This window comes from Microcebus murinus, chromosome 1 (genome assembly GCF_040939455.1).
Source record: "Microcebus murinus isolate Inina chromosome 1, M.murinus_Inina_mat1.0, whole genome shotgun sequence".
Lineage (NCBI taxonomy): Eukaryota > Metazoa > Chordata > Mammalia > Primates > Cheirogaleidae > Microcebus > Microcebus murinus.
Window position 1 is genome coordinate 11,591,371 of NC_134104.1, and position 21,937 is coordinate 11,613,307.

General features: G+C 34.8%; 1 protein-coding gene across 1 annotated transcript in view; it reads left to right on the forward strand.

The window, feature by feature from the left end:
• Nucleotides 1-20,951, forward strand: part of PAXBP1 (PAX3 and PAX7 binding protein 1) — a 34,694-nt gene extending 13,743 nt beyond the window's left edge. Inside the window, exons 8-18 of the mRNA XM_012780887.2 lie at nt 2,599-2,722; nt 6,488-6,587; nt 6,685-6,800; nt 9,043-9,242; nt 10,496-10,640; nt 11,309-11,430; nt 12,529-12,605; nt 12,974-13,040; nt 16,928-17,074; nt 18,015-18,169; nt 19,791-20,951. Coding sequence (XP_012636341.1) covers nt 2,599-2,722; nt 6,488-6,587; nt 6,685-6,800; nt 9,043-9,242; nt 10,496-10,640; nt 11,309-11,430; nt 12,529-12,605; nt 12,974-13,040; nt 16,928-17,074; nt 18,015-18,169; nt 19,791-19,908 — 1,371 coding nt within the window. The 3' untranslated portion in view covers nt 19,909-20,951. The remainder of the gene's footprint in view (nt 1-2,598; nt 2,723-6,487; nt 6,588-6,684; nt 6,801-9,042; nt 9,243-10,495; nt 10,641-11,308; nt 11,431-12,528; nt 12,606-12,973; nt 13,041-16,927; nt 17,075-18,014; nt 18,170-19,790) is intronic.
• The last annotated feature ends 986 nt before the right edge of the window (nt 20,952-21,937 follow it).

The following is a 21,937-nucleotide window of genomic DNA, read 5'->3' on the forward strand; positions in this document are numbered from 1 at the left end:
TGTTTTATCCTTATTACCTGATTTCTGGAGAAGCAAATGCAATCTGAGTTACAATATCCCATCTGGTAGATCAGTTGCTTAGGTTGGGAAAGAAACATAGATTTGACTGTATTCCTCTATGCAGGGGGCTGGAGTGAAGATTGGAAGTGGAACCTGAGTGTCAGAGCTGATACTCCTTCCTACTAGTAAAGCCTTTCTGAGCCCAGTGGGCACCATGGGAGCTGGTCTCATAACCTTTGTGACTAGAGAAAGGGTCTTTTTCTTAAACTGTTTTGTAAGTTAGGTTTTCCCTGGGGAGCTTTTTGAAGTATCTTGGCCTTTGTTTTGGAACTTAACTTGCGTAAACTAAGACACTTGTAATTGCAAACACAGTTAACTCTAAAAAATTCAACAGTAATATGATCAGCTAGATCATACCATTCTTGAATTAAAAAGAATATTAGGATATCTGCTTTATATAGTTTTTAATTACAGAATTATTAGTGTACTTCATCTCTCCTTGATTATCGAGTCTTAGAGAAGTTACTTCAGGTTGTGCTAATGTGGGTATATAGTCACTTAGATGTTTTAGAGCAGATCTTAAACCTTATGTATTTTACAGTGATTATATTTTAATTAAAAGAGATAGATATACCCTCTTTTAAAGATGAGTATTTTATTTCATTCTGACATCTTCAGATACATTCAGTTTTATTAAGAATGCTGCTGAGTTCTTAATAACATAAATTGTCATCTTGGAAATATTTAGGAACAATTGGATAGATTTGAATATTCAGTTTACTTATTATACTATAAAATATTATTTCAGGGTAAAACCATAAAAAGATTCCTTTTTTTTTCCTGTTTCCTTATAAGAGTTTAAGTGGTTTTTGAACTTAGGTTTTAAATTATTTGTAAATCATTTTAACTTTGCATTGTTTTATTTTCCTATAATCATCTTTCTTGTGTTCTTTTCCTTAAATTCGATCCTAAAATAGTAATCATCAATAACAGTCTTGAGTTTGGAGATGGTAAAGAAATTGTCACAGTACAGATTCTTGAGATAAATCAGTATTGTTAAGAAACTTGAATGAGAGCTGAAAACGTGGTTTAGAGCTTTTATTCTCAATAAAGTTTTTCTTTGAGCTTTGTTAAAGGCAGTCCAATTCCTAAACAGAAAAACTACATTGTCAGAATCTTAACTATAAATCCGAAAATTAAATTCTGTGTGATGCCGGCTCAGATATGTAGCTCTTACAGAAGAGAAAGGTTAACAATCTCCAGGACTAAAAGAATGCTTGCTAGGTACATTTGTCTTTAGTTCTACAATGTTTTGTTTTTTTTTTTTTTAAATGAGGGGGTGGGAAAGTGTAAGTCACAATGATATGGCAGTAATTACTAAAGGGAAATCAGATTATAGTAAATGTTAACGATAGTTTCTGGACTCAGTTGTGAAGGATAATCATTGCAGATTTGGGGACATTGTTGCCCATGCTGTGGCATATGACTCCATCAGTTTGACCTTTCTGTGAACATTTGCTACTTTTGCAATGGAATCATGCAAGTATATAAAATTGCTTTTATTACAGACATCTTTGTATTCCACCTGCCTTTTTTTATTTTCCATTTGCAGTCTGTTCAGTTCAGGAAGCTGATATAACACTTGGTGCCAGTGTTCCCAAACTCTAAATAATGTGTTTTCCATTTGTACTAACCACCAGGAAACTAGAATTTCTGGTTTCCTCAGGTATGTGTAGTGGTCATTAGTGTTTTGTGAAAGTTTCATAGCATTTGGTTATAACATAAGGTATTTATAAAGAGAACATTTTCTGTTTTTTTTTTTTTTTTTTATTAAAGTTAGGTCTCATGTTCTATAAGCTTTTATGTTCTATATGAATCAAGTAAATGCTTTAGCTATGGATATTAACCTGAAAAAAAATTTCTTGACTTTGTAAACTGACAATCCATGTGAAGAATTTTATTACAAAATATGGAAAAATTTAAACATTTGATAGGAAGGGAAGAACTTTCTCCCTTTTTGAGATATATTGATTTTAGACATATTAGTGATAGCTAAACATTTAATTGCCCTATAAATCATTCTGTTTATGTTTGAAATGTGTAATAAAGCAGCAAAATAGTTTAACATATTACTGTAAGATACTTGGTACATATGAGTGGCAGAGCAATTTAAATGTCCAAAATTGGGCAATTAATAGACTCTTGTTCTTACTTATTCAGAGCCATTGCAATGCAAATTATACTGCTGGAAAATTAAAAATAGACATTAAAAAGATTTCTAAGTACTTAAATATTCTTTAAAGAAAAAGCATTAAAATTTTTGACATTTCTTTACTTGTTCTCTCTATTAATATTGAAATGTTACCTTTCTTAACCAAACTTTTGCTCCAATAACTAGGCACTGGACATTATTGGATTAGAAGAAGAACTCATGTTTCCTAAGCATTGTAAAACTGAATTGATATTTATGCTGGGGGATTCATGAATATTCTGTCCATAGAGAGGGTACTTTTTCAGAAATCCGGAAATAGAATGGAACCCTCAAATAAGTAAGCAGCTGAGGAGTTTGGTGTTACGGAGTGTGTTGTATTTTTACAGGTGCCACTGATTAATGAACTTGAATCAGCAATACATCAGCTGTACAAACAGCGAGCTTCCCGCCTTGTCCAAAGACGACAAGATGATATTAAAGATGAATCTTCGGAGTTTTCAAGCCATTCAAGTCAGTCCATCTTGAAGGTTTTTATTATTCATTAAACAACCTTGTTTACTTAGTGCAGCCTAATTGAAAATTAGAGATCTCAGAGCATTTTTTTTTTAAAGAACAAGTTTTCTTGCTCTTGTGTCAGGTAGATCTAAAAGTTATTACAGCATGTGCTTGAATTGTTTTTAATAAAATATAGCTTCACAGAGGAGCTAAAAATACATGCGATAATATTCTATCAATCTTATTCTTCTTTGGGCATATTTTTTCATTCTCCTTTAGAGTATAGAAAAGACATTATCGGTATTTTATATTAAAACCACTATCTGTTTGGCCCTAATTGATTTTTTCGATTTCTGTTTTCATCCTGTTCATAACACCAGTATAAATGCTGTTGATCACAGTGAAAGATTTTGAGTTTAGGGACTGGGAAAGTTTATGGGAAGGGAGATGGGAGCTGTAGTATATAACAAAATGACACAACTCCAAGATTAGGGGAGTTTGAGCTTCACCCTTTGGATAAAGCAAACTTTTTGTATTTTCTTTTTAAATGTTCCTTTCTCTAGTTTGCCTTATGTACTGGGTTTTTAGTAAGTCAGTTGATGCCTACAATTCTGGAAATTTTGTGTAAAAATGTAAAAATTGAATTTCTGTTACTTTCATCATGACATGTGTTATGGAAAACGAAAACTAATTGGAAACCTCTTTTTAAATAGTTTAACTGAGAAATTCCATTTTTTTCCCATTTCCCTTCATATTCTTGAGTGCCCTAATAGGAATTTTCCTGGTATGGATTCCCTTTGGCTTCTTTTGTCATCTCTTTGTTCCCATATCACTAGTTCTCAAATGGAAGAGTGCATCAGTTACCTGATACTCATTTAAAATGCAGATTTCCTGGTCCTAGTCCTAGAGATTCTTACCTAGGTCTTTGGTGCCCAGGAACCTGCATGTTAAACAACCACTTCAGGTGATTGAAGTGCAAGGGACCCTCAAGCAGTGGCTTGCCATACAAGGTGTCCTCCAAGTCAGAGATATTGGATCTCTGAGAAAGCATTCTCCTGTATGTCAGATGGGTTTTAGAGAAGCATAAAGAGATGGTAATATGGCCCTCAGAGCTGATGCAGACTCAGCTGTGAGCCATATAAATGGTTTTGACCTTCTGTTTTTGCCATATAAGTTTAAATCGAATTATTTTTATTTTTTTGAGACATAGTCTCACTCTGTTGCTTGGGCTAGAGTGCCGTGCCATCAGCCTAGCTCACAGCAACCTCAACTCCTGGGCTCAAGCAATCCTTCTGCCTCAGCCTCCCGAGTAGCTGGGACTACAGGCATGTGCCTCCATGCCTGGCTAATTTTTTTCTGTATATTTTTAGTTAGCCGATTACTTTCTTTCTATTTTTAGTAGAGATGGGGTCTCGCTCTTGCTCAGGCTGGTTTAGAACTCCTGACCTTGAGCGATCCTCCCTCCTCATCCTCCCAGAATGCTAGGATTACAGGCGTGAGCCACTGAGCCCAGCCTAAATCGGATTGTTAACATTGGGCACCTGAATGACTAATGTATCCCTCCCAGATCACTTTTGATCCAGACAGAACCAGATTTCTGGGGCAGAATACAGGTAACCATTAAACTATGAAGAGAAGTCATTTTCTTTTAAATTAGATGATTTGTGTGAACTGTTGTTTTCATCAAATACCTTTCCCACCTACAATCTGTTATTCAGAATATGGAGCTATTTACTTACATGTAATTTGAAGGAAGAGTTGAATGATACCTGTTAATTAGACTGAAAGTTGGAAATTAAAAGATAATGGGAAAGTGAAAAGTACTGTTCTAGAGGTAGTATATTTTAATTGCCAGAGATTTGAGGAGAATTGCCGAGACACTGACGAATCAATTCATTTTCTGATCTTTTTTTTTAAAGAAGCAAAGAGTAGTCTGAAAGTTACGTGTTTTGATTTGTAAGCACTTGTCCACAATTACTGTGTATAATTCTTACAGAAATGAAGGAAGTTATCACTTGAGTCATCTACACTCATGTATCTCCCCCAATATACATTATTTGAAACCTATATATAAGCATGTTTAAGTATTTATTATGGTAATGAGTAGTCTTTAATCTATTTTTTTAATGAAAGATACTTCTTAAGGAGTCAGGAATTATTTCTATAATTTGGCATATTTTAGCTAATTGATCTACTCCATCTAGGGTGTGTAGTGAACTCATAGTCGAGGTGGACCTGGGGCATCTTTCTTGTTTACTGTAGTAATCTTTCATTGTAAATTAGTGAACTGTGGAACACATCTCTTTCCTAATATCAGAGCTATTTTGAATGAATGAAAAACTCCTTTAAAAACAGTGAACTTTTAAAAATAATAGAATATGATAGCTAGGATACTCTGAAGTAAGAGCTGATTTTTGGTTTTGTTTTTCCTGCTACTGATTTTGGTAACATATTTCTGATATCAGAGAAAAAATATGTACAAATCTTTTTTTTTTTTTTAAACCAACAGACATGCTAGCCAGCATGTCTTAGGTGGATGTCTTTTATCTTGCATGAGAACCCCTTTTTCCCCAATTTCTTGGGTTTATGTCCCATTACTATTCCATACTTTCAAGAATACCTTCATAGTGTGGAACTAAAATGTAGAAATGAGGGAAGTATAGCAGACAGATGTTTCCGCCATCCCTTCTACCCTAGATGAGATTAGAGGAGTTTTTTCTGATGAAAGAGAATGGAGAAAAGACCCTGAGACACTAACATCTGGGAGTCCCCAATAAAAGAAATGGTTCTCCTACCCAGTGATCTGATGGAGATGCTTTTAGACAACTCCCTCCTATGCACACAGAGCTTCCAGTCTTGCTTTTATATGTGAATAGGCAGTTAACAGTCATCATAAACACCAACACAAGTAATAGAACCAAAGGACTGAGGAAAAAGACAATGCTGATGGCAGCAAAAAGCTTTAAAACTTAATTGAAATGTTTTAAAAAGATAATAGAAGTTATCTTATTCAATACCAGTATAGAATGCTATAGAAGAGGAATATTATAAAAATAAGAACCAACTCTTGGAAACTAAAAATATGGTAACTGAAATATAAATTTAAATAGAAGAATTGGAATCTAAAGCTAGAAAATTACCCTAGAAAGTTTTTTTTTTTAAAAGGCCAAGTATGCTATGAAAGTAGTGTTTGAGAATGTGTAAGTTGGTCCTACTCAGGTACAGTTTTCAATCTATACTTTCGTCTTGTTCTAAAACTAGTGATGGAGAGTAAATTTCTACAAAGCAAAATTAGAATAAAATAGAATAAATTATTAAACTCTTGCAACAAAGCTGTTTTCTTATGTTTTCCTACCTATGTTTCTTTGCTGTCATTTCATATCATTCGACGTGATGCTTAAGTTCTTTCTTGAAAATGTAATCTATTATTTTTCCCTTTGCACAGGTAATTTTTATTTTTAATTTATTTGGTCATCATGCTAGCATAAACTAGTCTTGTTACTTAGACATAAGAATAGTGAGTAAACCCAGTTGCATTTGTGTAGGGTTGCTGGACTCTTAAAAAAGAAATCAATTCTTAAACTTTTCTACTTCTTTTCATGGGAATGCAGAATAACACTGAGATTTGTTCTAACTAAAAACCTGCCCAGTTTACCAGTTATTGCAGAATCCTGCTGTTGAGATTAGCAAGCAGTCTATCATAATGGCTTATTCTGTGCAAACTCTTTCCTCAAGATTGTTGAAGGAAGGCTTTTAATTTTAACCATTGCTGTTTTACAGATAAAGCTCTGATGGCACCAAATCTTGATTCCTTTGGACGAGATCGGGCACTGTATCAAGAACATGCAAAACGCCGGATTGCAGAGCGGGAGGCCAGGAGGTAATTCTAAAAGTGCTGTGTTTGGGAAATGCTTGGTTTATTTGGGAAGGGAGGAATCTTTTTTATGTGATTTAGAAACTTCATGTTTGTTATTTAGGACTCGTCGTAGACAAGCCAGAGAGCAAACTGGTAAGATGGCAGATCACCTTGAAGGCCTTTCCAGTGATGACGAAGAAACTTCTACAGATATTACTAATTTCAATCTGGAAAAAGGTTAGACATTTATTTGTAAATGAAACTCATTGTCAATTTGGTTTCTACTTGGGTGTGGTTTTTAGCATGAAATGGTTTGGATCTTTGTGGCCTCTACATTAGAATCAAACACTTTTTTTTTTATTGCAAAAACTTTTTTTTATTAGTGATTATCATGATGTGATATTAGTGAATATCAAAAACAGGGATAACACCTTGTCATAGGATTTACTTAGTACTTGCATAATAAATGATGTTATTCTTTAGAATAGTAGAATTTTAAGTGACCAAAATATGTGTCAGATCCTGAGGGCAGCTCTAACTTTAGCCTATTTGGGCTGGATAGGTAAAGCTTGGCAGTAAACCTGGAAAAAACTCCTGACTTATAGAGTCATGAATCATTTTAACTTAGAGGAATAGTTAGTATTATGTGTGAGGCATTTCCAGAAGGATCTCCAAATAAAAGTCTTCATTTCCCACCATTGGCTTTAATTATTTGTAATTATATTGGCTGCAAGCCATTTGAAACTTAGTTGGAGAATCTTTTTTTCTCCCACTTTTTTTATGGTAAAAGTTCCTAACCATACAGAAAACTTTCAGGAATAGCACAGCAGTCACCCATATCCCTATCACTCAGATTGAACAATGCTTGCCATTTTATAAAGTTTGCTGTATCTCTATATACATGGATGTGTGTGTGTGTGTGTGTTTTGATGAACCATTTGAAAGTAATCTATAGACATTATGGCACTTCACTCCTTAAATTTTCAGCATGTTTTTCCTAAAAAAGGATATTTTTCATTGTAATCATAGTGCCATTGTCACACCTAAGAATATTAACTAAAAGTTTTAAATATCATGTTCATATTTAATTTTCCTCAATGGCATCCACACTGTTTTTATGGGTCATTTTGTGGTTTTCATTTGTATTTTCCAAACCAGGAACCACCCAAGGTTCATGCTCTGCATTTGGTTGTTACATTTTTTCATCTGAAATAAATGGGTATCCATGAGTACTCTGCACATCACACACCCTTATTACTTGTTTAGGACATTAACTTTTTGAAGAGACCAGACAACTTGGCTTATAGAACCTCCTACATTCTGGATTTGTTTGTATGTTTCCTCATGGTTATTGTTTAACTTGTTCTTCCATTCATAGTATTTCTTGTAAACTGAAAGTTAGGTCTGAAGGTTTGATTAGATTCAGGTTAAATTTTATTTTATTTTATTTTTGTTATTTTGTTTTTGAGACAGTCTCACTCTATTGCCCCGGCTAGAGTGCTGTGGTGTCAGCCTAGCTCACAGCAACTTCAAACTCCTGGGCTCAAGTGATTCTTCTGCCTCAGCCTCCCGAGTAGCTGGGACTACAGGCATGTGCCACCATGCCCAGCTAATTTTTTCTATATATTTTTAGTTAGCCAATTAATTTCTCTCTATTTTTAGTAGAGAAGGGAGTCTCACTCTTGCTCAGGCTGGTCTCGAACTCCTGACCTCGAACCATCATCCCGCCTTGGCCTCCCAGAGTGCTAGGATTACAGGTGTGAGCCACTGCACCCAGCCTTAAACTTTTATTTTTAGCAAGAATACTTCATACAGGATGCTGTTTCTTACATAATAGAACATAAAAAATGTTAGATTGTCCTATTATTATCAATCTTAAGATTGATCTTCTGATGAAGTTTGTTAGGACTTAATCTCTCCAATATAAAGATTTCCTTTTCCCAAGTTATCTGAGGCATCACATTAATATCTTATTCCCAAATTTTGCCTTAAAGATCCTAGTATCCATTCAGCTAATACTTGTCTGTGTCAGTTATTACTTATATAATCACCAACTGACTTTGAAAGAAGCAATGTCACCGATCATGATGCATAGCTGTTGTTTGTACAGTGATTTGTGGACTAAAGCCAGCAGCAAAGTTTGTAATTTATGCGTTTATTCACAGTTAATATACCAGGTAACTGAAATTTGAACCATGTTTTTAGGGCACAGATATTTAGCTAAACCCTGGTAATGGAAAATTACGCACATTGAAACTGTTCAAAACGAGGACTGACTGCACCTTAGATTGCATAGTAGACAAATTAAAACCTAAATTACCTTTATTTATCTTTTCTTCTAAATTGCAATTAACAGCCTTTGTTAATGAGCTTATCTGATCAATAGTAAGGCTACAGAGAAAACACCGAAAGTATTCAACTGTTTTTTTCTATTTCATGCTTAGTTATGGTTCTCTGTGGGGTTTTATGTTGTTTTTAGATCGAATTTCAAAAGAATCCAGCAAAGTTTTTGAAGATGTCCTTGAAAGTTTCTGTTCAATCGATTGTATTAAAGCACAGTTTGAAGCATGGCGTTCAAAATACTACATGTCCTATAAAGATGCTTACATCGGCCTTTGTTTGCCAAAGTTGTTCAACCCCCTCATAAGACTGCAGCTCCTCACTTGGACTCCTTTGGAGGTGGGTGGCTTCTGTCACTGTTAGAAAGCAATATAACCTGATGTCTGGATAATATTAGTCTCAGAGTTAGAGATGTAAGCTTAAGCAAAACATTTTTCAGGGGAAATAAGGCACAGGCTATAATTAATTAATGCAGATTGTATCTGGGTATAATCTTATGATTTTTCCTTCTAAATTTTATACCTTCCCAAAAGGGCTATCTGTTGCTTTTCATTTGATACATAGTTCCTTTCTCAGTCAGCTAAAATTTTATGTAGTGACACTGGAATATGAACATGAGTACAACGAACTTGGTCCTTTGATACTAGAGGAACTTAGAACCTGATGGGAAAGCATAGTGAAGCAGTTATGAATGAAGACCTGGACTAAGTCAGCAGTAATGGAAATTGGGAGGGTGAGGCGCTGATAAACTTAGGAGGTGGAATCAGTAGGCCCCATTGGCCTGGTATATAAGGATTTGACTGTATAGGTAGATCTAATGGTATGTTTACAGTATGGTTTTGGAACTTACCAACATATGGGTAGAGCTGTAGACATGATTAAGATTGGCTAGATTGAATGTGTAAACCAGGGGTCCTCAAACTTTTTAGATAGGGAGCCAGTTCACTGTCCCTCACACCGTTGGAGGGCCAGACTATAGTTTAAATAAAACTATGAACAAATTCCTATGCACACTGCACATATCTCATTTTGAAGTAAAAAAAACAAACGGACAAAAACACCTGCATGTGGCCCGCGGGCTGTAGTTTGAGAGTGCCTGGTGTAAACTATAAGGAAAGAAGACTGAGCATGAAGCCATGAAAACACAACTGAAAAAAATGTGAGCTCTGGGAAGCATTCAGCTCACAGCTCCTGAATGCTCTTTGCCAGACCTTGTGGAGTTTTATCCTGTGCATAGGTGTCTTGGTAGACAGCAAAGGCTCAAGGCTGTGTGTGTATTTTGGAGTTGTTTTTCTGTGTAGCCCACTCTTGTCCCTAGCTTCCAGCTCTTGTCAGCCTCCTTGAACTCCATATTCTGTCTCCTCCACTCAGCAAGACTGCTCTGCTGTCCTGAACCAATAGCTCACCTCATTTGATTCCCTTCTTTCATATGCTGCTTGTGGTTCATTGTCTGAAAATGGATTTCACATTTTGTCCAGTTCTTAATTGTTTATAATCAAAAGCTAACTCCAGTTCCTATTACTCTTATTATGGCTAAAAGCGGAAATGGCCACTATTTTAAATGTTTGGGTAACCATTTTAATATTTTTTAGGCAAAATGTCGTGACTTTGAGAATATGTTGTGGTTTGAATCTTTGCTGTTTTATGGATGTGAAGAAAGAGAGCAAGAGAAAGATGATGTAGATGTTGCACTACTACCTACCATTGTGGAAAAGGTGATTCTTCCTAAACTAACAGGTAAATCTCCTGTTTTCTGAGTTGAACATTTAGACACGTTGGCTTTCCCAAACCTATTGTTAAGAGAGTTTTTAATAGAGAGCACATTTTCTGATAGAAATTGCCTGATAAATGATGGTTATTGTATGGCCCAGAGATAGCTAAAGGGTAGGGAGTTCTTATGATGGGACTTGAAGACCCTTGGGGTGAGCCTGTGAGAGTAATTGATTAATAGTTGAGTTTTAGAGACTCAAAGACTGCCTGGAGCAAAACTGAATACATAGTTAGAGAGGGGATATGCATTTATCTGGGGAGCAATTTCATCAGTTTCTCAAAAAGATTAGGACTCATTGATATAGAAACCTATATTAGAAGTAAGTTTCGAGTTTAGTTAGAAATTCTTGCTGCTGAGACAACATCTCAATACAGAAATCCTTTTCCCCCCAGTGTTTATTTTCTCTAAGTAGCAGAAATAGGAAGACTCTATCCTTGCTCCACATTCCTCCCCTATTCCTCAGAATTCCCACGGTTAATAGGACAAAGAAGACTGACGATTACATTGTAGAGAGAAAGGAAAAATAAATTAGAATTGGCATTATAATTAGAAGACTGCTTGATACAGATTTAAGTAAGTTGTAATTTACTTCTGTATATCTGTATCTCAACATATCCAATTTTTTTCTTAATAGTGATAGCTGAAAATATGTGGGACCCTTTTTCTACAACACAGACTTCAAGAATGGTTGGAATTACACTAAAATTAATAAATGGATATTCTTCAGTAGTGAATGCAGAAAATAAAAATACACAGGTAATTATTATCTTTGGGAGGCTTTCTTTTTCTATTGAAAATCAGCAAAAGTCGAAGAATGACTGGTTATTCTAAACCAACTAGAAATCTGATTCTCCCACTCTGGTCATCCAGGCCTTTAATGCCTAAAGTATACAAAATTTGAGATACTAGTTTTTTTGTTTGTTTTTTTTTTTGAGACAGAGTCTCGCTTTGTTTCCCAGGCTAGAGTGAGTGCCGTGGTGTCAGCCTAGTTCACAGCAACCTCAAACTCCTGGGCTCAAGCGATCCTTCTGCCTCAGGCCTCCTGAGTAGCTGGGACTACAGGCATGCGCCACCATGCCCGGCTGATTTTTTTCTATATATATTATTTGGCCAATTAATTTCTTTCTATTTTATAGTAGAGACGGGGTCTCTCTGTTGCTCAGGCTGGTTTCGAACTCCTGACCTGGAGCAATCCGCCTGCCTCGGCATCCCAAAGTGCTAAGATTACAGGCGTGAGCTACCACGCCCGGCCGAGATACTAGTTTTCAATTAAAAAAATCTACATGGAAGGAAGATACTATCAGTCAGCCTCTCATTTGTACTATTTCTCACCACCACACCACCACTCCCAATTGAACTAATCAAATGCCCCTTTAAGAACTGTATTTTTGGGAAAGGGGAAAAATGTAAAACTACTAGAATGGTTAACAATGAATTTAAATGCTAAAACATTTAAACAGAGTATAAAAGGACTAAGTATTATTTTCTATAGTGATGCTTTCCCTCAGTGGACATTTTATATGAGCTATATAAACTTGGAGAAGGTGGGTGCTCTGTATTATTGTTGAATTTTCTCTGACCTCATTTTGAGAAGAACCAGATTATGCATCTGATCTTTATACAGTAGTCTAAGAGATTGAAAGATTTCTAAATGGCTTTATTGTTTGGTAATTTTTGGGGAATGACCTAATAGATTAGTAAGTATTAATGACATAAGGGCCTTCAATGAGGGAAATGAAAAATTTTAGAAAATGGTTAGCTCAAAATTTGATACTCATTATATGATTTGCAATGTGGCTTATTTTTATTATCATAGACCTTATTAAAATATGTGATCTACTTTTAACTCTTTAGGTATACCTAAAAGCACTTTTATTGAGAATGAGGAGAACTTTAGATGATGATGTATTTATGCCTTTATATCCCAAAAAGTAAGTAACTCTGAAATATATTAAAACAGTATTCTCCATTATCTTTCAGAAAAGGCTTCTACAATTCTCGAAAACTGAAGGTAGCTTGAAATGTAGACTTTACCTATGTAGTGTAAGCCAGTGTTCCAAAGACTAGCACCGTGGGGACGTTGTTCCCGTAAGCAGAATAATGCAGTTAATACTCTTTGTTCTCCCTCAGTATTTCAGAATACATTTCCATTGCTTTTTATCTTCCAGAATATAATTCTTTGAAAAATTTGAAAAACCTACCTGTTTTACTTAGAGAAAAAATGTTTTTTTGGGTAGGAATCATATGGTACCTACTTATAAAATATTTGATCATTGTGTGTTTCTCTTTTTTTTAATAGTGTCTTAGAAAATAAAAATTCTGGGCCTTACTTGTTTTTTCAACGACAATTTTGGTCTTCGGTTAAGGTACGTGTCCATAGGGTATCTAAAAGACTTCGGATTTTGTTTGACTTCATGTTATATTTTGAAAAGTATTTCAGTTTTCGATTAGCTCCATAGGCTTAGCTTTATTTATACATATAAAAATCTCCATTTTGCTAACTAATTTTTTCCCAAAAGTTTATTCAAGTTTGATATTTCAACAAGAGACAGTGAATCCTGGGTTTCAAAGTAAGGTCCAAACTTCTCAACAAAATGCCTAATAACTAAGCCACAATTTATTCAATAAATGGAGTCCAGTAGTCCCTCCTTATCCACAGGGGATATACTCCAAGACCCCCAGTGGATGCCTGAAACTGCAGATAGTACTGAACCCTATATATGCTATGTTTTTTCCTGTATATACATACCTATGATAAAGTTAATTTATAAATTAGGCACAGTAAGATATTAACAATAACTAATAATAAAATAGAATAATTATTAACAATGTACTGTGATAAAAGTTATATGAATGTGGTCTCTTTGTGTCTCTGTCTTTCTGAGAATATCTTAATGTATTATACTGGGTAACTGAAAGCACTTATAATGGGGGACTACTGTCCCAGGTACTCTTCTAAGTTTTGGGGATATAGCACTGAGTAGGATAGAAGTGGAGCCTTCGTGGAGTTTACAGTCCAGCACAGTTGGCATGTAGTGAATAAGTCATCACAGGTGTGATGACTTGTGAAAGGGAAAATTCAAGTTAGTGTGGGAGCATATGACAAAGGGCACAGAGACCTTGACTATTTAGTCCCAGAAGATTGCCTTCCATTTGAGGAAGTGCAGTTTAGATTATTAGACCAGAGGAATAAATAGGAAGTGGCCCTGAAGTGAAAGAGAGCAGGCTACATTAGAGGAACTGAAAAAAGTACAGGGTGGCTAGAGTTAGGGAGTGGGTAAGGTGTCCAGATGCTATAGGATCTAGTAGGTTCTATGAAAGTCTTTGTTCTTTATCCTAAAAGTTGTAGGAAGACACAGACAGATTGTTTATTCCAGTTTTTTTAAGGTATAGTTTATATACAGTAAATTTCACTCTTTTCAGTATATAGTTCTCTTAATTCTGATGAGTGAATACAGCCATGTTATCACCACCAAAATCAAGATATGTAACACTTATTGTTTCCCCAAATTCCCCATGCCCCTTTTTAGTTAAGCCCACCACTAACCCCTGGCCACCTCCCAATCTGTTTATGTTCTGTGGTTTTCTTTGCAAGAAATGTCTTATGAATGGAATTATATAGTAGGGAGTCTTTTTGAGTCTGGCTTCTTTCACTTGACACAATGTATGTGAGATTTGTCCATGTTGTGTGGTTGTACCAAAGTTGGGTTTTTTGGTTTTGTATCCATTCCCATATTAAAGGACATTTGGGCCGGGCGCGGTGGCTCACGCCTGTAATCCTAGCACTCTGGGAGGCCGAGGCGGGTGGATTGCTCGAGGTCAGGAGTTCAAAACCAGCCTGAGCAAGAGCGAGACCCCGTCTCTACTAAAAATAGAAACAAATTAATTGGCCAACTAATATATATATAGAAAAAATTAGCCGGGCATGGTGGCGCATGCCTGTAGTCCCAGCTACTCGGGAGGCTGAGGCAGGAGGATCGCTTGAGCCCAGGAGTTTGAGGTTGCTATGAGCTAGGCTGACACCACGGCACTCACTCTAGCCTGGGCAACAAAGCGAGACTCTGTCTCAAAAAAAAAAAATAAATAAAAATAAAAATAAAGGACATTTGGATTGTATTCAAGTTGGTGTAATTATGAATAAAGTTACTATTATAGTGTTCTGAGTTTATAAGGTTTCATTTCACTTGGGTGAAACAACTAGGCAAAGCTATTTTCTAAAGTGACTATATGGTTTTACATTCTTAACAGTATTCTGTTAGTGTCCTAGTAATTCCTCGCTCTCACCACACTTATTATTGTCAGCGTGGTTTTTTTGTTTTGTTTTTTGGTCATTCTACTAGGTATATAGTGCTATCTCATTGTGGTTTTAATTTGCATTTCCCTAATGTATTGAGCATGTTTTCATGTGCTTATTTGCTAGTGTCTTTTCAAATCTTGTGCTCGTGTTTTAAGTTGGGCAGTTTTTTTCTTCTTGAGCTTTGAGTTCTATATTCTGGAAAGAAGTCCTTTATCAGACAAATAATTTTAACAACTCTTCCATGTACAGAAGTTCTTAATCTTGGTGAAGTCCAATTTATCATTTTTTTCTTGTTATGGATTATGCCATATCTGAGAAATCTTTGCTTAACATAAGGCCACAAAGTTTTTCTCCTTTCTTCTAGAAGTTTCTTAGTTTTCAGTTTTACATTTAAGTCTGTGATTTATTTCTAGTTAATTTTTATTATGGGGTATTAGGCTTGGATTTGGGTTCATTTGTTCCAGCACTGTTTTTGAAAAGGCTATTCTTTCTCCATTGAATTGCTTTGTGCTTTTGATAAAAATCAGTTCACCATATATATGTGAGTCATGGAAGGGCTTAGCAGGGAATTGACATAAACAGATTACCATCTTTGAGATTACTCTGTCTGCTTGTGCAGATAATGGATTGAAGTAATAGTAATGAAAATGGGAACTAGTGTTTATTGTGTATTTACTAGGTCCTAAGCCCTGTGTGCCACACCTTTTATATAGGTTGTCTTGTTATGTCTTCAGAACAGCTCTGTGAGATAGATATTGTTTTAACTCTACTTCTGGGACAGTGAGGCACAGAACAACCTGCCCAGGGGCATTCTGTTGCTTGTGGTAGACATGGGAATCTAACTCAGGCCAGTCTGACTCTTGAGCAGCTCTTTTCAGCTGGGAATCATACCTAATGCCCTAAGGCTTCCATTATGTACAATGAATTCTCTTTCCTTTTCATCTAGAATGGTACTAGCTATGGATTATCCTTGGGGAAATTGAGTAAAGAGTTATTCAGATCATTTTCTGTAGGTTTATTTATTTCTCTTGCTGAACTCTGTTTGAGAAAGGCTACTCCAGAGTTCTTGCTCATAATCACTGAAGTGACTGCAGGGTTCAGAAAGAGATGATGGCAGCTTAGATTAGAGGGTAGCAACCGGAACCAAGAGAAACAGACAGATTTGATGGCGGTGGATTCAAACAACTTGAAGGAGAGGTCCAGAAATACATCCAGGCTTCTGGCCTGAGCAATTGGATAGATAGTGTTAGGAAATAACTGGGAAATTTTTATGGTAGGATGCTTTGGGCCTTCCATTTTATGATAATGGCTTTCATTTTATATATGTATTGAGCTTGAATAGCTTGAGATGTCCAAGTGATATAGGGTGGTCCAGGTTAATGAGATCTGTTAGCCATACAGTGTTGTAGTCAGAAAGAGAATCTCCCATCTTTTGGGAGGGGGTCATAGGACTAGCTTAGGCATAATTTTTTTTTTTTTTTTTTTTTTTTTTTTTTTTTTTTTTAGAGACGGGGTCTCGCTCTTGCTCAGGCTGGTTTTGAACTCCTGACCTTGAGCAATCCGCCCGCCTCGGCCTCCCAAGAGCTAGGATTACAGGCGTGAGCCACCGCGCCCGGCCAGCTTAGGCATAATTTTGAATGGAGGAAATACTTTATCTGAATTAGCATTGCCCAGTAGTACTGCCTACAATGATGGAAATGTTCTGCAACTGTGCTGATTGTTATTATGGCTACTAGCCTCGTGTGTCTATTTAAATTTTAACTAATGTAAAATTTAAAATTTAAATCTTTAGTAATTCTAGGAAATATTTGGACCTTTGAAAGTACTTATTAGAACTTTGGCAAAACATTATCTACTATATTTAATATGATGTTTTACTGTGTAATTTATTTACTCTATACCTAAATTGAATTGCTTAACATTGCCTCTGTGATTTTTTTTCCCCCTTCTTTCTAGCTATTAGGGAATTTTCTTCAGTGGTATGGCATTTTCTCAAATAAAACTCTTCAGGAATTATCAATAGATGGCTTATTAAATAGATACATTCTCATGGCTTTTCAGAATTCAGAATATGGAGATGACAGCATCAAAAAAGCCCAAAATGTGAGTTAAATGACATACAGTGTAGTTCTTAAAGTACATAAAATACAATGAATTGAGTTTTCTTTATTTGAAGAGAAATTTGGGAATTTTATGTAACCCCCTTTGATTATTAGACTTGTGTAAGGTTGATAATCAATTTACTTAGGTAATGCCAAATCCCCATAGCATTTTTCACATAAAAATGTTATACTGTAATGTATGAATGTATGCTGTAAAATGTATACTGTAATATCTATCCATGTATCTCTATCATTATTTTTGTAGATATTAATAAAAGTTTTAATGTTTTTTAGGTATTAGTAAAGTTTTAGTTTTAGTAAAAGTTTTAATTCTGAGATAATAAAAACTTTATTATCTTAACCTCAATCTGGGCCAGCTCAGCTGCCACTACTAGCATGGATGCCTGTTCGTGGAATTATTGTGGGGGGTGTCACAATTTCATATTTATTATATCAAAAGCTGCTGATAAAGGAGAACTCAGTTCATTTACCGGCATCTTGGAAGGCTGGAAAATGAAGCAATTGGTTATTCATTTTATGTTACTAATTTACTTAAATACCAGACAAATTACTTAAATACCAGACAAATTACTTATCTTTTGCTTTGAGTACCTGACCCATCAGGTGGAGTAAAAATTCAGGAATATTGGTATAGTTAATCTAAGAAGTCAGGTTTAAAAAATATCCCTTCAGAGTAGTTTATAGCTGAATAGCAAGTCTTCTAGTTAAATACATTATGCCCATTATCTGGACTTAGCTTTTTGATACTTTCTTTTCTTTGTATAATTTAATTTTTTTTCATTTATTTTTATATGTATATGTATTCATGCAGTACAAGTATAATTTTGCTACATTGATATAATGCATTGTGTTGAAGTCAGGGTAGATGCTTTCATTTATTCTGTTTTAACTATTTTATTTTGCATCTTTTTTCTCCATAGGTAATCAATTGTTTCCCCAAACAGTGGTTCATGAATTTGAAAGGAGAAAGAACTATTTCTCAGTTAGAAAACTTTTGTCGATACCTTGTACATTTAGCAGATACAATTTATAGAAATAGTATTGGGTGCTCTGATGTGGAAAAAAGAAATGCAAGGTAATTTTTTGTAATTACTTGATGACATGGTAATCGAGAGTTTCTTTAGTTGTCGTCAGATTCTGTATTAAGATGTTTTAAGTTAGAGACATGTTTATACTTTAGTTTAAATTGTACATTCACTCAGTATTATAATCCTACCAAAAATGCACATAATCTTTCATTTATCTTTTTTCAATATGCTGTTTATCAAGGCTTATAAGGAATGAATGAACCATTATCTTTCTGTGGACATTAATATTGTGGATGTTCATGTAATTTTGGGATAAATCTCTAGCATAAAAAGTAAATCATAATAACTAGTACAGTTTGAAAACATTTCCTTTTTAAAGTTTTGATTTCATGTATCTTCCTAAAATCAAAAAGTTTCAGTTTTTGTTTAGATCACATCATTAGTCGTACCTCTATAACAAAACATTTTTCTATTACCTCATTCCCCTTTCTTGAAAAGAACCTTATTTTGTCAGAAAATTTGCTGTCTTCCACAATAAAATTAAAAGCAAAGTAGATGGTAAAGATTTTAATGGTAGAATTCTTTGATAGGTGATTTTGGTTTATGTTTTAATTTTGTTCTTAGTGTTTATCATTCTGGTTGTTATTTCTTGGCACTAATATTTTTTCCCAGTGTGTTGTTTTATACTTGATAAATTTTATAAGATTTTAAACTTTGATTTACATATATTTAGCAGTATTTTTGTTTGGGGAGTTAAATATCAACAAACAATTTACTTTTCTGCAGAAAAGAACTTCAGCAGCTATTTAATCACCCACTCTGGTCTGGTATGCATATAAAGTAGATTTCATGTGGGTTGCAAAATTTTGCAAGTTATAATCCTTCCCTAAAAGGTTCTTACTACAATTTTTTAGAGGAGAGAAGACAATTAATAATGTCACGTTGTGTGTTGTTTCTCATGAGCGATGATTAAAACAGTCATTCTTATCTTAAAAGTGTGGTCCCTGAAGAGTAGCAGCAGTGTGGCCTGGGAGCTTGTGAGAGGTGCAGATTATCAGGCCCTACCACAGGCCTGCGAAATTAGAACTCTGGGGTGGGGCTGTGGGCGATCTGTGCTTCACCAGCCCTCTAGGTAATTCTGATGTGTGCTGAAATTTGAGGTTCATTTCATCATACGGCAGAAAGACATCTGGTTGGGATGATAAGGAATACCAGATTATGCTATATTTTGTGAATTTTTGGAGGAGTAGAATTTAAGCTGGATTTGGATGGATTGATGATGAAGACACACAAATATTATTTGTGTTCTAGGTATACTTCAAAAGCTGGTTTGGGAAGGATTGGGAGACAGGACTCTGAAGTAGTTTGCAAATTACTTTTCTTTATAGTTATTAATGAAAGTGATTGATTTGAATGAATTGTTTTGTTTCATTTTTAAAAATGAGTCCACTGTTTCAGGGCTAGTTGTTTAAACATATGTTTTGTTTTACATGGATACATATCAACTTTTTTTTACATGCTGTAGCTTGCATCTCTGTTTCCTTTTTTAAAAAATGTATGCTCAGAAAATTTGATTGCAAAGTCTCTAAAATGATCATAAAGTCAGTAACGAATTTTCCCTTAAATGTACTGATTAATGACATGCTGCTATATTTTTTTCTCTTTTAGGGAAAACATAAAACAGATAGTAAAACTCCTTGCAAGTGTTCGAGCTTTGGATCATGCTATGTCTGTTGCAAGTGACCACAATGTGAAAGAATTTAAGTCTTTGATTGAAGGAAAATAGATCTGAGACCGAAAGGCCTATTTGCTCTAGTACCATTCCCAATGTATAAATTTTGTATATATGTAAAGTTTCTTAAACTGTAAAATATTGATTCTTGTTTTAATACAAAAAACATTATATTCAATACTCTGTCCTTAAATGCAATTTCTTCAGAATGAAAGGAATTCAGATTATTTCTAGGAGTCAATGAATGTTTTCTTTACTGCCTGTCATACTTTGTTTACAGAAGTATTTTGTATGGTCATTCAAATTAACCCTCTCAGTTAATTGTCCTCTGTAAACGATGTGTGCAGTGTAAATTATGTAATTATGCATATATATATATATTTATATCACCATGGACTTACTTTCACACTGGAAATTTGTGGTGTTTTTTTACAGAGGAAGCCTTTTAACAGCAGAAAATTATCCAGTAGCAAATTGTCTTAGGGAAATTACTACACTGTTGCAACAAAAGGGCTGGCAAGTGACTAGATGTTCATCACCTTTTGGTTAGCGTTGCTATCACTGTAGCTGTGCTGCCTTAAAATTGAGAGCTGAGTTGTGGACTTAGTCATTGAGTGAATGTTGAACATTCTTCCTGAATCGGCATTAGAGTTAAATGGGTTTAATGTGACCGCTAAATGACATGTGCAACATAGTTTCAAATGGAACATAGCAGTTTAATTTTTGAAAATAAACCCACAACCTAATTGCATGGTTTTGGGCTGACTATCCTGTCTCATTCATGATTTTATTCCCTGCCCAGCTTACAGATACATGCATTTGAATTTTAGTAGTCTGTCATTATATTTAAAATCCCAAATATGTGAGTTATATATGCAATAAAGAATACGCCTTGCTGATTCACACCCAGGCAATTTAATATCCATGGTCTTCTATAACGTTTATACCACATTGTAAATATTCAAAGAACTTGTTTTAAAGTTTATGCTTTCTGATTCTGTGATTTTCAAAAGAAGAACTTTTTGGAAATTAAGGACTATTGTTTGATAATTATATATGTAATTAAGCTTTAGCCAAGCATTAAATTAATTTTTAAATATATTCTTTGTTGTATTTGCCTGGTGACTAATTTTACAGCATTTTAAATGACTCTCACAAAGTGAGATTATTAGCCCATCCATGTGTACGCTTTCTTGGTCAAGACAAACAATATTTAGAATAGTGTCATGTATTCTGTTTGCTCCATCAATTTTATCTTATCCCTACGTAGTCATTCTGGATGAATTTTTTGTTACACCTTAGTACCCTACTAAGTAGAAATAAAATTAGAACATGTATTCTTATCATTAGTGGAATAAAATATAAAAACATGCATATATATCATATGCAGGTTATTTTGGCCTATGTGTTTCCAAACTCATTAGACTGATGACTCTTCCTATATCTTCTTTTAAGAACTTTTACAATAAAGTTGGACTTTTTATCATATGAAATTGAGCAGGCTATTAGGGTTTCGGGAATGGGTTTGAATCTGCACTAGAAATTTGATGTAAGGTGAATTTAACATGAAACTGTACATAAACAAGTGGTTTTCATTTCTCAGCAAGAAAGTATTATTCCTGAAATAGCTAAAGAATACCATTTCTTATGAAGGGAATTGTCAAAAAGTAAATTCAGAGGGTTACATTTTGATAAAACTGAAGTTTTCCTTTTTATTCTTTTCTCTTGGGGTAATTATCAGAATTAACTCCAAAATAGGTGAGAAAGGTTTTTTAAAAGGAAAGTTGTTTTATTGTAACAGTATAAAATATTCATAAGGAGTGATTAATACTATTACAGCCAATGATGTCACCTTATCCCTGTTCATGCTACTGTTGTCCTATTGCAAGCACCTGCTCCTCTGCCTGAGGGCTTTTCTCTTGGCCTGCTCTGCAGGGTAGAGTATCATCATCAAGATACTGTCCCTGAGGCAGACCTCAGCCAAAGAAGGAAAGGTCTTGGAGGACAAATAACCATAGTGTATCAGTCCAGTTTCCTCAAGGAACACTGAGATGGCATTAGATACATAAGTAATTTATTGGGG